Source organism: Lepisma saccharinum, chromosome 11 (assembly GCF_977018435.1).
Source record: "Lepisma saccharinum chromosome 11, izLepSacc3.1, whole genome shotgun sequence".
Classification (NCBI taxonomy): Eukaryota; Metazoa; Arthropoda; class Insecta; order Zygentoma; family Lepismatidae; genus Lepisma; species Lepisma saccharinum.
The window spans coordinates 83,893,973-83,918,907 of NC_139239.1; the positions used below are offsets into that span (position 1 = coordinate 83,893,973).

General features: G+C 40.3%; 1 protein-coding gene across 9 annotated transcripts in view; it reads right to left on the bottom strand.

Moving 5' to 3' along the window:
* LOC145994950 (paired box protein Pax-5-like) overlaps positions 1-24,935 on the bottom strand; it is a 288,640-nt gene that overhangs the window by 111,697 nt on the left and 152,008 nt on the right. Inside the window, exon 1 of one of the 9 annotated variants that reach the window (XM_083131474.1) lies at positions 11,229-11,499. The exons of 7 other annotated variants lie outside the window; for them this stretch is intronic. In XM_083131474.1, coding sequence (XP_082987600.1) covers positions 11,229-11,283 — 55 coding nt within the window. In that variant the 5' untranslated portion in view covers positions 11,284-11,499. Of the gene's footprint in view, positions 1-11,222; positions 11,500-24,935 lie in introns of those variants that run through there. One more of the 9 variants, XM_083131473.1, reaches the window with a different exon arrangement.

The window sequence follows — 24,935 nt, forward strand, 5'->3', positions numbered from 1 at the left end:
ACACTAATACCTAATTAAATACATTTTATTCGAATTTAATTATCATATTATTGTTGTTGTTTGTTTATTATTATCATGCTATTCGATCCCGAGTGAATAAGTCCAGCACAACTATTTTCCATTGATACTTTTACATTTCATAGTTACAATACTGAAATACACAAATATTGTAGTTTGTTATTAACGTTTGCAAGTGTCTTACAAGAAAGGACTTTAAAAGTTAGAAAAAATACTCACAAAGTTTATATTGTGTGATGTCATCTAAAATTATAATTTTTCGAATTCTGAAAACTGTGGAACCATTTATTCTTTGAATTAAATGGTAGAATATGAAAAATATATCCTGGTTCCTGTATTTTTCACTCATTTTTTTCGATCTAATGCATATTTTACATTGATTACTCTATTCGAATACTATTCAAGTTAACTTTATTTCTGTTATTAACAACGGAAATAACGAACTTGCTGCTTTTCTGCAACTTGAAATGAAGTATGCCAATTTCCAGAGGTAGGTGGGGGGGGGGGGGTGGAGGAGGGGTCGACTGACCTACCGATGCCCATTGAGAGAGCGCTTATCAACAACCAAAAGGCAAATGCGTTATAACATGATTATAAATAGTTCCAACTTTTAAAATTAATCAACACATGTGCGTTAGACAATTATAATTTTCGAAACATGTAAAATATTTTCATTTGATTTGATGAAGTGCCGACTGCAGAGTCTACTCCCACGTCTTTGTGTCCAATCTTTTCGCTTTACTGCCTAAATCCATTGATTTATGCATAGATACCCGAGAACAATTGTTTGTTCCCTATCTCATGTTGAAACCAAATGCCACACAAATATTGTCGCCTTTTCCGAAGACACTGCCTTTACACCATTGAATTCAATGTTATTCTTTTCAAAACCGGAAGTGCAGTGCCCGCCAGCGCCAAGGAAGCACAGAAATGTAAACATCCGGTGAATAGCGCCCATACATTGGAGAAATAATAATAAAAAAGAAACCTCTTTTTGCCAATCTCCAGAAAGCACATCGTTGCTTTGACCGTCGCCAGAAACAACAACAGCCCATATCGTAAATTTTCAGAATATTTCAAACAAACAGAATGACTTGGTACTTTTCTAACTATCTGGAGTGAATTATTTTTTCTTGATTTTTTTTTATTGTTTTATATGCCGATATATGTATATGTATGCTTGTTTCGAAATATAATAGCATCATTGAAAAATATAAAAGTTCTATTAGTGATTTAATCTGAACTGTAAAACTGGAAAACACGTACAGAAATATTGGGATGTTTATATAAGCAGTATGCTAAAGATTAAGCCTACTTCATGCTCATATAGGCTAATCGAGACTGAGCATACAGTTTCAAGTGGGATCCGAACCACTGCGTAATGTGCCTCCAACTGGTATCGAACCTGAAACCCCTGGATTACAAGGCGATGATGTTAACAATTCGTCATCGGGGAGGGCCATGTTTAGTGTGCAATCAAGTTACAATATGAATATAACCCATTTTTCTATTTTCCGGAAGAAATTTATCGTTGGTCAGAACATGAATGCCCCATTGCAGACCTGAAGTTTTACTTAGAATTACCTCAAATTGCTGCCGAACAGAATACCAGTAGATATGCTTCTTTTCGTTCTTCAGCCATTACCAGATTAGCACTAACCTGCGTGCTCTTCCTCTAACTATATAGCAGAATGCGTCCACCAATTGCACGCCCGGGTCAAATCGCCTTCGGGAACACACCCTCGGCCACGAATGCAAAACAACGAGGTTAACCTTCTCGCTTGTTTCCGAGAGCGTATCTCGGGACTTATCAACGCGCTCCTTCGAGATGAACGGTCCGAGAGTTGGCTCCTGCGGAAAATGAGGATGTCTCAATTGGGACGTAATATGTTAGCGTGCTTTATCGGCTCCCCGATGCTTGTTTTTGGCCGAAACTTCTGACTCCCACCCACGCTTCTACGTATTTTTTTTTTTTTTCATCTGCTTCTCTTTTCTTCTGATCATCATGTTCTGTCCGTACTTGTATCCAGTATCCCCCCCCCCTTCGAAACTCCCCTTCGGTTCTTTCTCTAACTCTGTAATCCGAACAGAAATTGACTAGCCGCACACGAAGTAAATTATGACTTTAGCAAAACTCGGTTCGGAATTCCGATGACCAGGCAAGATAGGTGGAAGAGAGGAGTCTTCGATTGCATGACCAGGTTGGGAGGAAGGAAAGGGAAGGGGGAAGGAATTGCTCTGAGAACGGGACAACGTTTCGTGGTGTAAAATGGATGCTTCCATGAAAGGGTATCGGGAATAAACTCTCCCAAGTGTGTACAAGCGTTTTTCATTTGAACGTAAAATAAATTTTAAATCTTACTTCATATTCTTCGACAAAAGGAGTTTCGGTATTTCGTGTGAGCGTAAAGTGCAGAAATCAAGGTTATAGTCAAGAGAATAAATCGTTCCACGAGAGAGTAGTATAACATATTCCAAAAAAAATTAGATTTTTATTATCTTCTGTCAGAATTTTCCTGATTGAGGTTGGCAAAAGTTATACAACAAAACAAGGGAATGAATATGAATTTCAGTGTATTAATTGATTAAAATCTATAAAATTATAAAAATGTTGTCATATATTCTCTCATCTGGTGCATCCAGGTTTACAATAATAATAAAAATAATTGCAATATGTCAAAAATTATTATTATTTAAACTATTGCCACTAATTTTCGATTTTATATCAACAATCTGACCTCCCCCCTTACAAAAGTTACTGGCAACGCTCATGGTCCATCAATCCGCTCTTTACAAAATGTAGTTGTCTTTTTTTTTTTAAGGTGAAAGATCAGTTTGAGTATGAATGTCTGAAGTGAACAAGTTTTAGTTGAAATGCGTTGATTTTTCTCTCTTCTTTTTTGTTTTGCAAGGTTGTGGTCAGTCATGGTAACGTAAAGAACAATTCACAAAATGTGAGTTAAGGGATAGAATACCAGATATGAAATTCAAAAGTAAAGAAACTAAGCAAGAATGGAATATGTCCATGTTTGGAATAGAACGAGGTGATGGCTTCAAAAACAAGGAGTACTGAAACATTTTCGAAGATGTGATGAGGCGATCTTTCTTTTGGCACCATCGTAACCAGAAATTACTTCGGGTTTCTCGTAGAGTTTGAAGAAGCCATTCCTGATCAGTAAAGGAGTTGCAATATTTGAAAGGAAGGACAGCTGGGCTTCCGGAGTTGAAAAGCCGGAACCCCCATCCAATGAAAATCAGCCTGGCCGAGGCTGGCACAAAAGGTTGTCGATGCACAGGGTAAGTATATTACATTGATATCCTAACAAAAGGTTCAAAAGAAAACCAAGCCTCTCTTTGCAGGACGCTGTGCTTGTGGTGATGGAATCTCCAGTGCATTTAATTAGCATAAATACAGCATAGTGCAAAGAACAGACTTTACTTATGACTTACAACAGTTCCATTTCCGGTCCTGGAACAAGATAAATTACCCCAGTATTTTTAATTTACTGCCAACGTAGATTCATCAGCTTATAATATAGTAGTATTTGGCTTTCACACAAGAGTTTAGTTGAGCAATATATTCAAAACGCGTTTGATTCATTGATTGATTTATTTGATTTATTTTACTTCGCACTTCTTCCACTTTTGTCTCATCGCGAAGAAGATTGTATGGAATTGATGAAGGGACACTCACAAAGAACACAGATGCCTAGGCCGGGATTTGAACCCGGGAATCCTGGATTCAAAACACATATCAAAGAATAGTTCTATCTTGAAAAACTTGAAATCACTATAAATAAGATAACCTGTCCAGGGTCCAAAATTACATAATAACAATAAAAATAATAGCAATAATAATCTCAAAGCCATAGACTCCTGATCTGTTACGGAATGTTACGGGTTCGAGCCACTACCTGCACATGTCTACCATTATTAATTTCGTCTCATCATATTTCACCCTCAGCGCTACAATTAGCTTAAAGAAGCCGAATAGTGACGTGTAAAGACAAATAATTTCAACTACAAAACACCGTTTTCGTTGGCGTGATTTTGCAAGGAGCCAACTGCACAAGGAATTGGACATGTGTGTCGAACAGTTGCAGCGATTGATAATCATATTAGGGCATTCATGAATACGCTAATCTTCGTCCGCCTCGGTCGCCTTGGAGCGTGTAAATGAGCCGCCTGGCTTCCTATCTTCTTCGGCGATCTCCGGAACATAAACCTCGCTGCACATGCTACAGTTTGAGGAGCGGGCGAGGGAGTGTTCTTTCATTGCAATGAAAGAGCTCGCTAATTGATAAATGGCAGGGAACGTGGCTGCATTTTCCGCCAAACTTCATTGCGTTCCTTGTCAGTGCGTTACAAAACACCCCTCTCAGAATCACTTGTCTTATCAACTCATCGCGAGCCACCCCAGCTTAAAATACACCATGTTATCTGGAAATCATCATGTTCGCGACCAGAAGCTGCACTTCCCCCTTCGATGCGGGCCCTCCCTCAAGGCACAAGACACAATCACACATTTGTCACGTGATTATAGATAATGCGATTTTCCTCTTCGCTGGGGATACCAGAATACGTTTTATATGCGTTTGCAGCCACTCTCCGTCCGCAATTAGCCTACGCAGATCTTGATGTACTGTTACCAGTGCCAACTCATCTTCAAATGACGAGCCCACTTTCCGGTGAGCCCATGTGTTTTATAGAATTCAATAGCGTCCGAGTATACCAAATTTAATATTAATTAGGATTACAATGCAACTATTGCTTATTTCTTTCTATTTCGTTATTCTACGCAGCTTTCCTACCTCTCGAGATAATCACGACGATGAGGATGAATTATGATTTGGTGAAATAAAAGATGGGACAAGCTCATTGAAACATCCAGGGTTCGAATCTGAAACGTCTGACTTTGCATTGCATTACTCTGAGCACTCCGCCGCGGAGGCCGACAATTATTACTTCTAACTTGTTTTAGAGAAAGATATGTTGCCGTGCTTATTTTCTTGAGAGTTTCCTTTCACATATCTAAAACAGTTGTGTTGATTAGCTTCGGAAGAAAGTGGAAACGTTCAGCTGTGTTCAAACTACACGGCTCCGCATAAGAGAAAAACTAAAATTTCTACGCGGTCCACTCCTTCTTGAAAACTTTCTCTTAGACCAAATGTTATAGTGTACATACTTTGGCTATTTTACGTCTCCTCCGTACTTCTTCAGTTTAATCGTGATGACGAGGATGAATAAAGATTTTACGAACTGTGTGAGGGAACAGACAGAAGGAAACAAGCATGTAATATTGATATCAATTGTGTTTCTCAAAAGCTTGGCAACCTCCCTGTGCGGCTATGATCAGTATGCAAAAGGAAGTAGGTTGAAATTTTCTGAAATGTTATTCTGATAACTGGTTCTATTTGCTCATGGCGAGGATCTCTAAGATATTATTTTCCATTTACGAATGTCGCTGATGTTTTTCTAAAAATTATTGATGTATTTCCATAAAGCAGATCGCGAGTTATGTTCAATGACTGCGAACTTCCGTAATCTTATAGCTATACACAGAGGAACGTTCAGCGACACTGGATGTTCTAGGTTCGAGGTACGTTCATAAGACATTCTCATTGCAGAGCATGATCTAAATAGGCAAAGTTTTCTGTCCTTAGGCCATGTTATGCGTAGCTTATGAGAGGAGGGATTAAGTCATTTTCTGCAAGGGAAAATGAATTTAGGTAGAACTAAACACATATTACCAGTATATTTCAAGTTGTCAGGATTTCAGTAGACAACTGTTGAGCACAGCAAGATTTTAAAATTACAATGTAAAGTTATATATCAGTGGTTTAATATATATCAATGATATTCGGATGACAACTAGTACCTTTTTCTTTTAAAGATGAATAACTAGAAGAAAGCCTTCACATTCATGTCGTACCCGTACCCCCCCCCCCCATAGCGTTGCTAGATTACTGAGACTTTTATTTAAGGGAGATTTCAAATTATTTAGAAGTAAATTCGGTTTGTTGATTTACCGATTTTCTTTAGCAGTGCCTCTGCATGTGTGTGTGTGTGTGTGCGTTACTTTGAATATTAACGTATGCTAATTTAAACCCAATGATTTAAAAATGTGTAATGACTACGGGAAAAATCAACTAAAAGCACGCGAAGAAAGTGAATTCTACGTGTGTGCTACATATGTTAAAGCGGGCCTAAATAATAATATAAAATTTCTAACACCTTTTTTTCATAATACGTATAGTTTCTTTTTCTATTTCTGCAATTATCTGTCGATCTTGCCCTGATAATAGTTTATTTCTGATGGAATATTACATACATAAATTTGAGATGAACTTTATCTAATTTTTATTATATTTCCTACCAGTGGCTGTAATATAATTACACGTTTCTTTTTACACCTCTTTGAACGGAAATAACAATCTGTCGTCTGGTAATTGTAGATTCTAGAAAATAAAATACGTAATGCTAAGGAAAAGCACCTGCAAAATTAAACTTCAAGAGGATTTATGTGTATCCTTAAGAAATAAAATTATAACTACAATTCAGGTAGTTTCTGGCACATATTTTCCACGGAATCGGATTCAACCAGAGAAAAGGGGGTTAAAAAAATACTCTATAGTTACATATGACATAAGCCCGATTTCTAATTCCGGTGGAAATTAGGTCTTTGCCATGCCCTTATTTAGGATTACATGATCACCTAGCAACAATAGCCATTATTTTAGCGGAATTTAAAATCGAGCACATCTCAAACAGGATGCGCAGCGTCAATCCCGGAAACAAAAACACAAGACAAATGACATTCTCGGTCTGCTGCATTAATCGAATGTAATAACAGTTCCGTTGCAATAAACGAGATCTTCTGGGTTCAGAGGAATTAAATTTCGAAAAATGTGCGCCCATTCAGCATCTGTCTAAACTATCTAGTTTTTCCGCTCAAATGAAGTAATTTAAGATGAGTATTGCGCAATGTGACATCCGTAGTTTCAGTTACATCTGAAATTACACTGCAATTTCCTTTAATAGTCTCTGTAAAGATATTTATATTTGAAAAATAATAAATTAGAATCGCAAATTGTAATTTTATCAAATTCATACTGGGTACTTGGAAATTATTAACACAATTATTACTTGGATTAACGACAGTTCTCAAAGGTTACAAGGTACTTTCCATTAAAAAAAAATAATGTGTTAAGTGATCCTGTCAGAATTCACTGGTATGCTCTTAGCGTAATGTGCAGCAACTTTATTGTTCAAAGTACATATTTAGGTTCTTACCTCGCAGTTATTTAGGGAAGTCCAGTGTGACATTTTCGTAATTCATTCTTTCAAAAATACAGTGCAGGTATTAAAAAATCGACATTTACCTTCCTCCCGAAAACAAAAATCGTTCATAAAAATTGTGTTTATTATATTTGGCTGATTCTGTAATGGAGGCAAACAAGCAACGAGGTTTCTGAGAGGGAAATGCGGAAAATTCATGCCATCTCAAAAAAATCGTATCCCAAACTTTCTCTTTTTCCATGGAAACAAACTGTAGTTAGGGGAATTTCCTACTTCTGGAACATTAGTTACTGAATTAGAGCTTCAGCGTAGCAGAATAGTTAGCGTTGTTGAATCTGGTGCGAACTGTAACGATTTTGATCCCTTACGGGAGCTTCAAAAATATCGGTGTTGACTCAGCACCATCGACAATAGGACTCCATGCGTTGACAACGCGTCACACAGCTAAAAGCCGCAGGAGTTTTTGGTTACTTAATCAGTCCACTGTTTAATGATTTATCAAATATACCGTACCCATTTTTAAGGGAGTATCTCTATACAAGATTTCTGGAGGAAGAGCGCATGCTAATCACGCAGAAACAAATGAAGGCATTCACACTAAAACCATGTGGAGTTACATTATTTCAGTGCGAATCCTAAGCAGCTGCTTACTGTCCACTCAAAAATTTTGATCAAGAGAAGAAAGATTTCGGTCATCCCGTACAAACAAACCCGAACCCTGTAGCGATACTCTCCAATAATTCACGAATAAACCAGAAAATGAAACTGACATTAGAAATGTCGACTAAGTCATGTTGGAAGTGAGACGCCGATTTTAAAATTTGGCTTGCAGAACTTGTTTTAATTTATTGATTGGCTTTATTTTACTTGGCTTTTGTGTCACTTCTGGCTAATTTGCGAAGATGGGGGTGAGTGATAATATGATGAAATTGATGAATGGACACTCACAAACATCCATGTCCAAGCCGGGATTCGAACCCGGGACCCCTGGCGTCGTAGCGCGATGTGGTAACTACTCCGCCACGGCGGCCGGGTTGTTTTAATTGAGTTACTCAATACGTTGCATTGTATGTATATTCCGGTGGAATTTAATGTAAAAAATCAGATTAGTCCAGAATAAATACATATACTAGACTAATCTTTGAATTTTCAAATCAAATTCCACCAGAATACACAATTGAAAGTATTGAGTAACGTATATAGGCTATATGTATGAGTGTGTGTCACAGAGAGAGAGAGAGATAGAGATAGAGAGAGAGAGAGAGAGAGAGAGAGAGAGAGAGAGAGAGAGAGAGAGAGAGAGAGAGATTGGGCGTGTGTGTCAAAACATAAATATACACAAAAGTTTTCTTGGAAAGATCCCTTCTCGATCTCAGTTTTTCAGATAAAAACTCTGTGCTCTATAAAACCCTGTCTCAATTGACCTATGCGCACAAGAGAAGATGGATATATTTTTTGAAATGACTTTCTGCACTTACTGACGATTATATTTATACGTAGCTGGTTTTACATGCGCAGATACTCACAAAATGTAAATTTACGTAACCTTAAAGAAAAGAAGGAAACCTAAGAATAATACAGTGCGTTCTTTTTGGCTGTGGGGCGAGATAGCGCGCGTGAACAACATTGTGCAACTCTTATAACACTCGTTATGCAATGTAAGTATAATTGTCTACATGCTAAAGCTATGTGCGTAAATAAGCGAGACGTTACGGAACGAAAATGTCGGCATCTGCGCCATGTCACGCGCTATCTCGGCCCAGAGCCGAAACGAACGCACTGTACACGGTGGGTACAGATAAAAGGGTCATTCCAAAATAGCCAAAGTGTACCCAAAAGAGAAAACAACAACAAAAGAAAAGAACAGGAACTACGCTACTTGACAGAGCAGAAGTTAAATATCAAACTTCATGTCCTACCTAGTTTCAAAATAGTACGTTGTACGTCCAGAAAATATCCGTAGTAATTCGCGGCGACCGTGGCTGATGGGTAGAGTTCCATGGACAGAAACGAACTGTTGGACTCGTTCGAATCTTATCCCGAGAGAGGGAACGATTTCGGCGACGCTCTCAGGCCGTGACTTCGGGAACCTGTTCCTCTCCAGAAAGCAAAAGTGTATTTGGGGGAACAGGACACCACCGGAGAAAGCGAGCGCAGGTAGTGCACGGTGTCCGTTCCCACGTGCGGAAGGACAACGTGGGCAGAGCTCCAATATTATATCATGTTTCTATAACCACACTTGCGAGCTATCGTCTTTGGTAGGATTGCGCGTACGAAGACGTCGCCGGGAAAGATTTTCCCACGCGGACCGACGGACAGCTGGCGTCGAGTCGTCTCGGCCGAAAGATCTCTCGCTTGCAAGCGAGGACAAGACTTGGGGCACACTGACCAAGACGTTGCGTTCCTCGGAGGAGGTGGGGGAAGGACCCCACCGCACCGTCCCATTCCTTGTTGCTTTGGAAGACCCAGGTGACCACGCACTGTCAACAGCGATTTCGACGTGTCCCAGCCAAAGACATTGCACCGAGGGTTGCCTCGGCAAGAGAATTCCAGAGCAAGGACGAGGGAGGCAGAGGGGGTTGAGCGGAGGCTTTCATAGCATCTTAATAGGACCGAAAATGGCAAGCAGCGAGCGAATCCCGGAAATCTCCAACTTGACTTTCCCCCCCCCCCCCCACTTCTCCCCGTTGGAGTTCCGAAACTTCTCCGTGCACCCTTTTAGCTGCTCCCCCGTCCCCTTTCTCTGCTTACACACAGCCTTCCAATTCCTCAGATTCGCCCACCGCTAGCCCACCCACCTACTCCAGGCAGAAAACCACATTTTCCGGAGACCTGATATAGAACCGGAGCCCAACTTACCCACTGGCTGCCCCCTTTCTTCAACATCTCCTTTCCTCAGATTTTCCAGAAGGGGGAAAAATCGCTATCCCTTAGATTTCCACCAACTTCTCGAACACCCCCCTCTCTCCCCCTTCGAACTATTCCGTCCTCGTTTTTTCTTCTCCCTCCTCTTCGACCGTTCCATTACTTCAGATGCGATTGGAATACCAACTACCGCTTGTCCATTTTGGTTCCAGTAAATTAGATCGACTCTGTCTGGTTTCTTTCAGACCTCTCTCCGCGTGCATTCTCCGCTTTGGTAATTAAGTTAGGCCCCGCGCACAGCTTCCATCTACTGAAGAAAGCCTAGTAAACCAGGCATAACATAGTTTGGTCGGATAAGAGAGTGTAGGGTGTGATCTGGCGAAAAAAAAGATAAAAAAAGGAAAGATGAAAGTCGAGAGAGAGAAAAAAAGAGTGTGTGTACACATCGTGGAGAAGCTGTTTTGCACCCACAAGGATGTCAATGCTTGAAGTGAATGAAGTCGATGCTTGCACAAAGCAACACACAAAGCTTATGTTTATTAGTCAATTGTAGTAAGGTTCAAAGTCAAAATAACATAATTTCTATTGCTTTCTGGTTGTGACCGCTGTAAATGCATTTAAAATATGGAACTTATTTTGATCCAAAACTTAAAAGACACGTCTTGGAGACAATGAAAATGTGGAAATACTACGATAAATTTGGCAAATAAGAACAAGGAACAAAACACACAGATTTACGACACTGATCTATTACGATTGAGATCTTGTAAGGTGAACTATGGCTAGTATGCACTACAATGCAACATCGACAACACTTTATACTTAGTTATAATTTTATGCACAACCCATTTCAGATTATAAGATATCTTCTGGCACGTACGCACGCACTCACACACACACAAATACACAACAATAAACTCACGTGGCTTTGTGGTAAACACTAACACAAACAACATGCAGAACACTTCTAAAGTGAAGGGAACCAACAGGGAAGGGTGATTTGAGATCGGAATCTAAAGAAAAGGTGTAATAAAACTTACTCTTACACGTATAATATTCCATCATGTTTTGATTGTATCGATAGGCGGTCGTGAGATCCATGACGGGAGGACGAAATGAGAACAGGCCGAAGTTTGAGGGATCCAGCGTGGACCGTTCGAAGCTGCTTCAATGACCGTGACAACTAATGTTTACGTCTGTTTTTTTCTTTTCACAACGTCAAGGTTCAACAGTAAAAAAAAGCACGGCAAAGCACTTGCACAAGTCTCCAGCAACAGATACTTTTCTGTCCATGCGGTTCGTCACAGGGAAATCCTTCCTCGCTTACTAGCCACGACACTTTCCGCACGCGGTCACGTGAACCGTCCTCCTCGTTTTTTTTTTTTTAATATTTGATGAGGGACGTCGCTGCACCCGAAATGCCCGAGGCCTGTCCCCTTCCGGAAAATCTTCTCCTGCGAACCTCGGCTGCCGTCCTTCCGGTTGACGCAGAGAATGCCCGTGGATCCGACGGGACGTGAATTCCCGGCAGCCTGGCTGATTCCGACGAGGTGACTCCTGATGCGATTATCGCCGTCGACCCCCGAACGGCTCACCGTGGATGCACGCACACTGGGGAGAGAGGGAGGGTTTCCGAAATCCCCCAAAAATGATCCCCCTCGCCCTCCTCCCCCCTCCGGCGGTGATAAAATTGTTTGCGGCGGGGAGGCAGAGATTTGGTGGACAGACTGCGGGGTTCTCTTTAATCCTGCCAGCTTTTCCGCCAATCGCGAACGACCGCCATGGAGGAGCCTGACCCTCGGCGCTCCCCCCGTGTCCCCTCTCCCATGGCCGCCGCTCTCGACGCGATCGACGCCATTGGTTCGCGACGACGCCGTCAAAGATCACGTGGTATCGCGAACGGGGCGGGGCCTCGCGAGGGGGGGCACGGGATCGCCGCTTCGACCCGTGCGTGGCGGTGATTCCTGACGCCGTTTCCATGGAAACACTCGAGATGCAGGTCCGCTCGGTGCGTGTTTGGTTTTGGCACCAGTGGAGCACGGCGTGCGTTCCGGAACGCATCTTCGTTCGCGCCCTCTCCTCGCCCGACGCTCACGTGCTGACCTAGGGTCACGCGAGTCTCCGAAACCCCGATCTTCGGCTCTGCCGGCCCTTTCCCGAATGAGAGGGGCCCAGAGCTTTCTGAAGAGAAAGTGTTTTCCGTTCCCCTCTCCAAAATTTCCCCTGCATTATTGATCCTTCTTTTCCGCTCCCCCCTCTGTCAGCCTGTATGTGACTTTTCCACCGGAAAGATGTGCTCTGCATGTTCGACGAGAACGTTGAGCAATCCTTAAACAACTACATGGAACTGCTAAGTAGGGCTAACAGTTACAGAACAAGTCTAAAAAATATAGTTTTAAAAATTTTCTATGCCACGTAAAATTTTACAATTGAAACAAACAAATTATCTATTGAGCTTTTAAGTTCACTTTTGCACAGATAGCCTGCAGTTTTAAGTGGTATTCAAAAGCTATGTATCTCCACCGGGTCTCGAACCCGGTACTCCTTGATTTCAAGGCGATGACGTTACCACTACGCAACTTTTCTTAAGTAGGAAGACCCCTAAGCGGTAGTTTCCCTCCGTCATTTTTTCTCGTTTTTCACATGTGTCACTTTTTACTCAATTCTCTATCTCCTCGTTGAGGGCAAACACAAACATCCATGACCCAGGATTCGAACCCGCCACTGACGTCGTAGCGCCCTGTGCTAATCACTCAGCCACGGAGGTCGACAGGCATCCGAGGAGGCATACAAATTGTCCATGCCACAAGAAATGTAACGTAAGTACGTCGCTGTATCAACATTTCTACAAGCTGAACTTTCAAGATCCTTTTTTTATTAACAAATACGTTTTCTTGTTTGGAATAGCACTACCCTTTACGCTAACTTATACAAATAATTTTAGTTATTTAATCGAATAGCTCCAAAAGTCACTTAATACGCTACGCAGGCATGCATACTATATTCAAATTGTAAATTTTCAGTCCTACGAATTTGTTCTTTGCTTTTTCTAAGTCTGTATTGTAATGCTGTGCCTTATTTAAACTACGAAAGAACTGGATTTAGGGACCAAGAGAGGGAATACAAGTTCAGCGCTGTATTTCTTCTCAGGTTCTTTGTAACACAATGCTCAGGAGCGTATCGCATATTCCGTTCTTTGACAAACTTACAATGGAAGGAGACCTGAGCAGCCAGCACCCGAGATTCTTGGGAAAGTGGCTGAGAGGCGTTGCCCACCTTGAAAGACGATGCTCTGAGAGTCGTGGTGCAACCACACACACACACACATATGGACAGGTGTCGTAAGAGTAAGGAGAGAACAAACTCACAAAAGATAGCACGTTAGTGACCGAAATAGGAGATTCTGTTTAGGAAAATGAATTTTCTGTGAACACATTTGACTCCCTGCACTGTTTTTCTTTCTTCTTGCTTGCTTTTTATACTTCGTTAGCTACATACGTGATTATAGCAGTCTGCTTAGCTTTAAATTTTTGTATTCTTTGTTCTGATATGTATTATTTGCATTTTCCTAATGTTCGTACTGAACGTTTCGGTAAATATTTGAGGATTTTCAATCAAATAACCACCTTTTTTTTTATTGTTCTTTGCTTTTTGGATGTGTATGATAAATATCAATATGCCGTAAATATCTACATCAGTTGCATTTTCCGTCGTCGCCTTGTAATCAAATGGTCACGGTTCGATACCCGGTGGAGGCATATAGGGTTCGGATTCCACTTCAAACTGTAGGTCCAGTCCCGATTAGCCTTACTGTACATAAAGTGGACTTACACACGAAATGAATCAAGCAATCAATCGAATTTGCATCAATTGCAACGTTGATGCAAATGAGGATCAAGCCACCCACCATCGTGAGAAAATTGGGGAGCTACGAATGGGTAGCGTAACCGGGACATAGTAAACCTGCACCAACGACTGAGGATTCCTCGTACTGAGCACACTTCACCCCGTAATTGGTTTGATGATCTTCCACCTCTGGTCGGAGTGAGGCCCGCAGCGGGTAGGTAGGCCTTGGCCCTCACTGGCAGTTGCGCAACAGATTGTTGTTGTTATTATTATTATCATCATCAGCATTTATCACTGATTCTCCGGTTAAAACTGAATTCGTCAGTACTTGTAAGAGCTAATACCTGTGACGTGTTTAGACATCATTGTTTCTGAGAGGGAATCACAGGTAGAGCAAGGATGATCCTATTGTAATTTTATTTACTTTATGCATCACCACAGCAAAAATTTCATTAATTTTGATCATATTTGAACAAATTGTGTTTCAAATGCGTCTGTAAGTGCTAACAGTACAATCTCAACATTCGTATTCCCCTTTAGAACGCTAATAACCATCTTTGGACACTTTCAGCACATGTTACAGCACATACAATATGTTCAAAAGTATAACGGAAAGTAGTTGCGAGCGCACTTATTGCTGACATCCCGATTAACTCAACCGGCTTTGTAAAAATCTTTGTCCGTTTACCTCCGTATGGACTGTTAGTTTCCCCACCCGTTCTACCAAATAGGTTCGCATCATTTTATTTGCGTAATTCTTCTCGTCGTAAAACCAGAGATAATCGGCGGAGTAATTTCACAAATTTACGAGTCCTCTGCCTATTTGGGCATTACGGTCGGGACCATCAGTTGCAATGATTCGCGCGAAGAGCCGCAGTGATTCCAATCATTACTCGGTCGTGCTTCGTGATGTTCCGAACTCGGAAGACGGAGAGAGTCCTCCTATAATGCTCAACGCAATTATCGGCCGTGCGTGAGTCTGCGGCAGATAAACTCCGCTCCACTCCGGGGGCTGCCCGATGCGCTTTCGGGGTTTTTAAATCCCGATGGAGATTGTTTCAAGACTTGACTGTTCGACGATAAAATCGAGCAGTTTGTGCTACACGACATGCCATAAACAATCTAGCCAGTGACATCATCTGTTCCCTCCCACAGCAGAGAGGGAGCCAGCCCCCTTTGCTCTCGCTGCTGGCCTCGTGGTTGGTAGAGGGAGGTTTATAATTACTACGTTACTGTTTATTGTTAGTTTCTACCAGAGTTGGGGGAGTAACGTGACGCAAGTAATGCGTCACCTGATAACGCATTACTTTTCGGTACTTGTAACATATTATCGAAAATAGATATCTTTCGTGCCTTATTGTACGACAAAGTAACGCGTTACTTTTCGGAGCAAAGTAAGAGTAACTGCAACGCGTTGCTTTTGAATGTAACTAGTTACTTTTGGAAGCATAATAAGGATGACGGTAACTGTAACGAGTTGCTTTTGGAAGCAAAGTAATTCTAACGCGTTACTTTTGGAAGTAGATCTTACGAAACATTTGCGATTGAATTAATTTCCGCCATGGTGCCTCATGTTTCCATCATAAAAAAAATTGAAAAAGCCACATGAGTTGTATTGTTTAGTAAAATAATCTCCAATACACCTTGAACACTAAAATTTCAGAAACCCAATAGAATCAAACACAGAACCGCTTGTATCTGGAGACTACGAGGCAAGGACGAGATCCCTAGCCATGAGGTCACATCTGGGATCAGCCTTGCCTCATGTAGGTAAATGAAAGAAGAAAGAAAGAAGGAAGGAAAGAACGAGAGAAAAGAGGGAAGGAAGAATGAAAGGATAAGGTCATACAGAGCAAAGACGAAGGAAATTAGTGTTGCCCACTGGACGAGACGAGATTGATCATGTGTCCCGAGACAAACGAATATTTTCGAGACGAGACAGCATTTCACAGCATTTCCACGAGACGAGACAGGCCAAAGTCTCGTCCCGTGGGCAACACTAAAGGAAACGCTAATCAGATGATGGTGATAAGATTAAAATGATGAAGAGGACTTACAAAGAAACTACCATAAATAAGCCGTGATTCGAACCCGGGATCCAAGGTGACAATTTCATGAGTTGTCCATTCCACGCTCTCGGTCATCGAAGCGTCAATTTCTTCAATAGAGAAGCTCTAGATACAAATATCATTGTTAAAAATTCGATTTTTCCTTTCTTTCCCATGGAACTGTGTTAATCTGTTTTCAGAAGAAAAGACAAGTGTAAAATGTAGATTAGCTGCCATGAACACACTCTTTCAAGAATCTTCAAATAATGAGTCGCGTTAACCAATAAAGATGAGGAAATGGAACAATATCTTTGTTTAAGAAATGAAGAGGAGAAAATTTAACCCTCATTAAATTCTTTTAAGGATCTTTTAACGGATGAGTTGCCGCTCTCTCAGGAGTTAGAAGCTGCAGACCTAATGACCCTTGCGTTACTTAAAGCACTGCGTCAGATAAATCAAATTCTGAATCCTTTCTCTCTCGCTGGTGATTAATTACTTAAGTACGCTATATTGTTTTCTTATTCCCATGATGCAATTCTCAATTCCCGTTGCCACCTCCACGCTGTTGCTACTCTTGAAATTATTCTAATGCATTTTCATTAATTTTCATTTTCACACATTTAATTTTGCATTAACGTAGGGAATAAATATATATATATATATATACATTACATAAGTATATAATACAATACATACTACATACATTGGCATTCGTGGCACTTTACCTCCTTGAAAAATTTAGGGGGTAGATATGGGTAAACCGACAGTTTAAAGTGAAATCGAAACCGAGACCCTTGGATTGTTAGTCCATAGTCTCAACCTCAAGGTCCAAACTTTCTCTACGAAACATTACGGTAAGAGAAAGAAACATGAAATAACTGTATTTCCTCTTCATCTCCCGGTTGCAATGCTTTAAAGATGAAGGTTATGAATATATACACATGGTGGAAAGCTGATCCACCGCCCTTGAAGTGAACCCCTTCCTCCGACCCAAAGGCACGGAATATCCACGGACCCCGAAATAAGCCAGTAAACACTTCTTTGAGGCCCCTTCTGCAGCATGATTAACTGTAGTCCGGACACATGCAAGAATTTTCTGCTACCAGAAAAGAATGTCCATTGCGACTCACGGGAGCATGCACAAAAGCCAGGCTCTGGATAATGATCCAGGTTGGGCTGCGAAGGTTCGGATCAGCAGGAGGGAGGTGGGAAAGAGGAGCTTTCTATGGAAGGGAGAACTATGGAACAGTGTTGCCACCTCCAGGGGAGAAAGTTTCCTTCGAATGTTGCTTTTGTAATCGGGAAACATTTTGAAAGAGAGGGAAACAGGCGGAAGGAAGGAAAATTTGATGTAAAATTTGAGTTTTCTTTAAAGTTTACTTTATGCACAGATAGGTTAATCGGGATTGGACCTTTACTTCAATGTGGGTACCAAACCACTTGTGCCTCCACGGTGTATCGAACCCGGAACCTCTTGATTACGCCATCGAAGAGGCCCTTCGTTTGAAAGTAAAGACAGCAATGGTATGCCGTTACCATGTCACCGATGAGGCTGAGAGAGAGACAGATAGAGAGAGAGAGAGAGAGAGAGAGGCGGGATTAGGATACTCCAATATTTTATAGATTCCAGGGGTTCCGGGTTCGAATCACGACCTGGGCATGGATGTTTGTGAGTGTACATTCATCAATTTCATCACATCATCACTCATCCCCATCTTCGCGATTAGCTAAAAGTGGCAGAAAAGCGAAGTAAAATAATCCAAATTAATCAATCAATCAATCAATCCAATATTTTCTGACATGAGATACGATCTTAACGTTATATTTATACGATTTCTTTAGATTATGTTTAGTATGTTGACTGAAGAGCAGATATCAAGACATAATGAGGATTAAAAGAGATCTCACAACTCGTATATCTGGCTGGAAACCTTGTGAGATGGCAACACTAGATTGGAGGTGTCAGGAGAATCCTTTACAACAGCTGAGGCCATTGAGTGAGCGAATGGTTGTCGTTGCTCTTCACTGTCATTGAGGAAACCAACTTTTGACTCCATCAACCCTCTTGAGGACCGTTATTTCTTGCTTATTAAAAGGTGTTCGACTTTTGTGAAGCGTTCTCCATACACAGGAGCAGTGGGACAGGCTCTCAATGTCGACTTCATCGTCTGCTTTGGAGCTCTTCAGGTAGCTATTAAGAACTCGAGGAGAATATCCATGTCAGGGTCGGTGAAAAAAGGCCATTTGTATATACCTCCTGCACCAGTCCCCTTTTTGGTCTGGAGAGGTCAAACCAGGTAGGAGGGGGCTGCAGTGTGCTTCCCCCTCTCCCCTGTTCAGTAGGGTTTCCACTCTTGTATCACTTTACGTACCTTAGAGAATTTTATCCTCAAATTCAACTTCGTACATTTTCTAACAGAAGCTTTAATAAAAACAGCTCGAATACATGAATGTTTAATAATTACAGCTATAGCGTGCAAATATTCGTCACGACAGAATTTTAAATTATTTACCAATAAGTAGAAATATTAATCTCAAAAAATGCACTACACATAAATATATGTTTGAAAATGAAAATTCTGAGAAATTACATTGTTGGGTAATAATGTGGATCAGTCTTCAAATCTCCAAATGAAAAAGAAGCGATTTATTATTATGAACTTACCATACTGAAATTTAAAAAAATAATGACTATGGTTCAGATATAAATGTGTTTATATGCTAATGATTAAAAAACTCTCAAAATATTTGTAGTCTGAGATAAGAATGGAGAGAAAATTGATTACTTTCTCAAAACATTATGATATTTGATATTTCTTCCTTTCCAGATACGAACCCATATGTTGGAATTCATGAAATACAGGATTGTATGGAATCTTATTGGATTTTTTGTTTTCGATTATTTTACTTAGTTTTTCTGCCACTTTTGGCTAATCGCGAAGATGAGGATGAGTGATGATATGATGAAATGGATGAAGGTACACTCACAAAGAACACCCATGCCCAGGCCTGGATTCGAACCCTAGACTCTTGGCATCGTAACGTGCTGTGCTAACCACTCCGCCATAGGTGTCGTCTCTACATAAATTTTATAATACAAAGTGTGCGTATATACAATAAGAAAATGTGACACAAGAAATATAAAATACTGGGGATGATCAGTACAGAAATCTGAAAAAAGATCCTTAGAACCTTTTAAAAAGGTACACATGCTAACTGGCACATTACTTGAAGGTACTCGATTTCGCTTTAATACATAATTAAGTATTCAATAAGTCGTACACAATTAATAAAAACAGTGTCGTGCTGCTTGAGAATACTTGAAGTATGGAATCAAGGTTCGAGGAACGTTCCTTGCGTGAAAAGGTAATAGAGTCTTCCGAATAGTAATCTGCTAGAGTTGGCAATACTGCTTGGGCAGGTATGCGACTCCATTCTAAACACAAAATTTGGCAAGAAAGGCAATCGCTCTGTCAAATTCTTAGCTCCACAGAAAGGAATATATACGTGAACCTTTCACGGTACAAAAACACTTTCGGTTTGCATCCCCCGGCTTCGTACCTTGTCTTCCTCAGATGAAAAGGCAAGAAATTTGACGCGAGCCTGTGGTTAAGGATTTCGGCTTAGAGAAAGGGGAAAGGTAATCCTGATGTAACAAAGCTGTGATACTCGTTTTACAATAGTATTTACAGGTATTATCTAAGATTAATGTAGTTCCAGGATATGAAATAATAATTCAATCTGTGGCCTCGAAAGCTCTCATTGTGAAGAAATGTGTAAAACTTTCGAAGCAGCACATGAGCCTCTTTAAGAGCTTGTTCACTACTCCATCGACGAAGTTTTTTTTTTATCTGAATCGTTCAATTATAATTAGTTCTCATTGTCACTATTAATATAAAAGAAAGAGAAATAAGACTTTATAAACAGAAACAAAGAAACAAGAAGTACATAAGAAGACAAACGTATGTCCATCTGCTTAATCCTTTCTATCAGTGTGTGATTGTGGCAAGATGTAACGTCAATGATCAGCTTGTCGATTTGCTGTTTTGATCCGGCACTGTGAAGGCAATAGAATGTCACAAAAAGGCGGTAGTGAGTGACCTAACGAAACGATACTGGCAAGGTCAATGTTAAGGCTGTCAAAAAATGTCGTGCCAAAGAATAAATAATGATGATAATAATAATAATAATTAGCAGAGGAAAGGATTTTCTCCCATCGTCCTCTTGAAGTCCTGTTCATATTATTTATATTACTACATAGCATGTGTATTGAGAACACATTGGAATTCCTACAATTTACACTCTAACCTTTCATTGTGAATTCCCTCTTGGGTTTTACCATTAGCTTCATTCTGTGCCACAACTGAATATAAATTACAGAACTTGTAGGCCATTTTAAAATAATTCCACAGCAACGGCAATCATCTCCTAACTATAGTGTTGTAGCAGTCGTGTGGGATAATAATTTTTATCTGTTCTTGGAAAAACAATACACAAACACAAAGTTTGTATCTTTTCGGAATCCCATCCTCTGCAATATCTGCCATGCAGAAAGATTCCTTTTGTCCGCAATGACCTTACATCAGCAACGTCGACACCAACTTCACCAATTTTATTCATACAACAGTTTCCTCTATCATGTCCCGTATCCCTTCTCCTTGTGTCTGTCAATATTAGCATCCCAAAAGAGGATGAAAAAGTAATAAAAAAAGAGAGAAAGAAAGAAGGAAAGAAAAAAAAAGCTTTTGCGGAGAGCCGACACGTGACCTCCTCCGCTGGACGACTCGTGGGGTCGCGTGCAATGCTGATGGCGGAGTTTATTGTGATCAGATACAGCACTTAGTGGAGATGAAAACAGAAAAGCTGACGAAATGTGAGCTTACGTAAAGCGGATATGTATTTTCCCCCTCTCTTTTTTAGCTTTTTGGGAACAGAAAGGAATCGGGAAAAGCAAGAAATCGGGACGTGTAATAGCTTCTTGAAAATGAGATTATTGGTTGATGGGATTTTCCACTTTATGTCACCGGAACAAAGAGAACTCGTATCTTTTTTCTTTTTTGGATGAACTGTGTCGCCACGAGAAGGGTCTGTGAAGAACAAACGAATAATATTCATGCTGTGGTCATTTTGAACAATGAGACTATAGAAGCCTGTGCGTACGACATATATATTCCCTCTTCCCTACCAGTTTCATTCTCTGTGAATTCATCCAACTCCCTGTGAAATTTCTGTGCACTTTCAGAACACATTGCAACACATGAGGTGTCTAATATGATGGGCAACAAAATACGTAATATACTTGGTTGCATTTGATTGATATTTCCTTATGAATTGTCTGCTTCTGGGCATAAGGCAAGAGTCGAGTAAGTAAAAGTGTTGAGTTTAGTTCCTAAATTTGTTCGAAATGTGCATCTCTATAAAATTCGACGCATCATTTCCATTATAATTGCAGTTTTTGATAAAGAATCAACCATATTTGATTTTATTAAGAAACGATACATTTTTTCTCATGTCGTATAGGCCAATGATCATACAGTATGTTCGAAAAGGTCTACACTTCGATATCTTATAAACGATAGAACCTTTAATGCGATTGATTGAATTCTTGTTTTAAGTCCACTTTATCCACAGATAGGCTAATCGTGACTGGAACTAGAGTTTTAAGTGGGATCCGATTCACTAGTGTTTTCACCGGGTATCGAATCCTGGACCACTTAATTCAAAGGCAACGACGGTACCACTATGCTATCAGAGAGGTATTAGTTGTATTAAAATAAATAATGATAAATATTGAAAGCATGCTGTTATAGGACTGCTGTTACCAGTGTACACTTAATGTGGTATAGGAGTGATTAGTTAAAACAGTAGTGACTGTCAAAAAATGTTGTTTCGAATTAAGAATCACATTGAGCGGAACGTAAGATAAGTTTTAAAGTAACGAAAAGAGTGACACAGAACACTTTTGTTGTTCTTTTTCGTTTTTGTAATATTAACCTGTTGCTATTACTTCATAAAAACAACATTAAAATACATGCAAATAGGATAAATAATATTTTTGCTCGGTATGTGGTACAGGGTGTCACACACAAAACCCGTACGCACCACATGTATCGTTCATTACAGGCGTACCTGTTTTATGTTGGACACCCTGTACAATACCGATAACTTACGCTCCTTTGGAACATAATATTCACAGTTTAAATGTGAAGAGGCAAGGTCATTCCTATGTTTATCCTCGAGCCCTGAAGACAAATGATTTCACCCACTCCAAATCTGTATCCAAACTGGTTTTTATCCTCGCGTGGTCAAGCATTGGGACCGAGAACTTTGAAGAGTGATAAAGGAAATGCAGGAATGCAGCTGGCGTCAAGGGGGAAAGACTCCCGGTAGCTCTCAAGAAAACTTCCACCTTTGCATCCAATTTCAAGACACATACTGAGGGTAAAGACTAGCAGAGAGACTTTGTTTTTACTTGCTTCAGCATTAAGGACTTTCGATTTCAGTCAACCATTATTATTTGAGAATGGATGAGGAATCAATCCAACAAATCTTGTCCCGCAAGGCAAGGAAAAGGGGTTAATGGTATCTCAATTGGTTGGCGAAAAGAATTCCAATCGCGCACTGGAAACGAAGTTAAGCGAATTTAAATCCTTTTATGGTCGTTCTTCAGTCCTTCTTTGGCTCACATTCTTTTGCACTTCCTTTAACATTCCACTCTTCTAGCTCCATTTTTCGTCTCTTCTCTCTCATTCGCATACACTTGAACTTTCTTCCTGGCGGGGGTGGGGTGGGGGGTAGGGGCTCATTCCTCTTATTCACGGAAGAGTTAATGACATGTAAAAAGCCGGAGGAAGGTGAAAACGGATAACGAGCTGTGCGCACACACTCTGCGATGAAATATAGTCCCATTTTTCACGTCCAAGGCAACTTCTTTCACGAAGCTTCTTTCATCGCTTTTTCCCTTCCAAAGATTTCCAAATGTCTCGGTTTCAATTCTGTCTCCCTCTTTCTTTCCTTCTTTCATCCACCCTTGATTTCTCTTTGGACTTTCGAATAGGTTCGGAAATAGATAAGTAGCCTCTGTTTTGAGCTAACGACAGCCCTGCAGGTTTGGCACTGCCAAGGATAAGAATGTTCGCCTCACTCTCAAAAGTTCTGGTGCAGTTAGTACTCAGGTAGACTATCGGGACTGGGCCTAAGGCTTAAAGTTGGATCCCAACCACGGTGTAATGACCCTCCGCAAGAGGGCCATTGGTTACTAGGCAACAGTGTTAGCCACAACACTATGGAGAGGGTGTCTCAAGTTGTTTTTTTTTATTATAGCCTCAGAAGTAGGGCTGGGGTGGATTTGGGAAGAGGGAGCATAAGGGGGAATTGATATCCAGGCACTAGGGGATATACGTGACAGACTGGAAGAAATTAACAAATAGGAAATTGTGGCGAAATGCAGGGAAAAAATATTTAACATCAACAATAATAGTGGATACGGCCCGAGACTGGGGTAGGAGGAACTACATTGACTTACGTGGGGCAAAATAAAGATCAGGATTGGCCTGGATCAGACTGGAGGATGGACACAAATTAAACTCAAGCAGCAGGACGGAAGCGCTGAATGTCCGCTATACGGTGAAATTTTACATTCTCCCCCAGCACAAAGAAACAGGGAAGACAAGACATAACAAATTAAACCAATCTTACGTAGAGAAGATAATGACAACCGTTATGAAGAGGGAGAGGGGGGGAGGGAGGCACAATATTGAATCTGGTAACTTTCCTACATTATGTCTGGACAAAGAGAGCAAAGAGTCTAAGAATGGAATATGGAAGCAAAAACGGACTAACAAAACTTTCTAGGAATCACTTAGCTAAGAATTTAGTGAAATAGTGCAAGGTTGGTGAAAGTGAGAAAAATGAAAGACGGTAGTTGTGAATTGCCAAGTAAACGAAGAGAGGGAAATAGGAATAATGAAAAAAATGTTCTTCCTTGTAGGCTCATACTTGAAATGTATTCTACTATATTCTAATGGTTAAGGCTGTCAACTTTTATAATAATTCTGGAATTAGATCCGATGAAAGCAAAAATGTTCGTAGTTCGGTCACATAAAAAAAAGGAAAATAACTTCTGTTCAATTGTTTTCATTCTCATTTTGTTTTCCATTCCCGGATTCAACCGAACATTAATCTCCAGATACTCAAAAAATTATATTTGTGCCTTCGAGTATGATGGATAAGGTATATTAGGGAGCGGATAAAAAGTTATAGAACTCGAAATATATATATATATATATATATATATATATATATATATATATATATATATATATGTTAGAAAAGTTAATTTGTCAAAATTTAGGTCAATTTTACATACAAACACACACACATATGAGCAAATATAGGCTCCCTTTATGCTTTAGATCCCAAAGGGTGTTGAATGAAACACCTTGATTACAAGCCTAGAAGGAGTTACGTAGTTATCGACTTCAAATAAAAGGGTCCCGGGCTGGATTCCCGGTGGATGTCCATTGCACTATTGATCCAGTCCTAATTAGCCTATCTAACCATAAAGTGGACTTAACTTTGCAGTTTCCGATCTTGCCTCGATACTGCAAGTACTTCATAACAATTCGCCAGCGCTTTGATTTTGTACGTGGTATACAATACCTAATTTGGCGAAAACTGATAAATTTTTTAACCATATAACACTTATTACCTAAGACGATATGAAAATCAATTTTCGAGCTAGAAGAATGTAGTCCCTAATGTTAGACTGTCAATCACAACAGAAAAAAGAGGAACTTCGTAAAATGTCGGAAAAGGAGAGAGGCCGACCTCTGTGGCGAAATGGTTAGCACAGCGTAT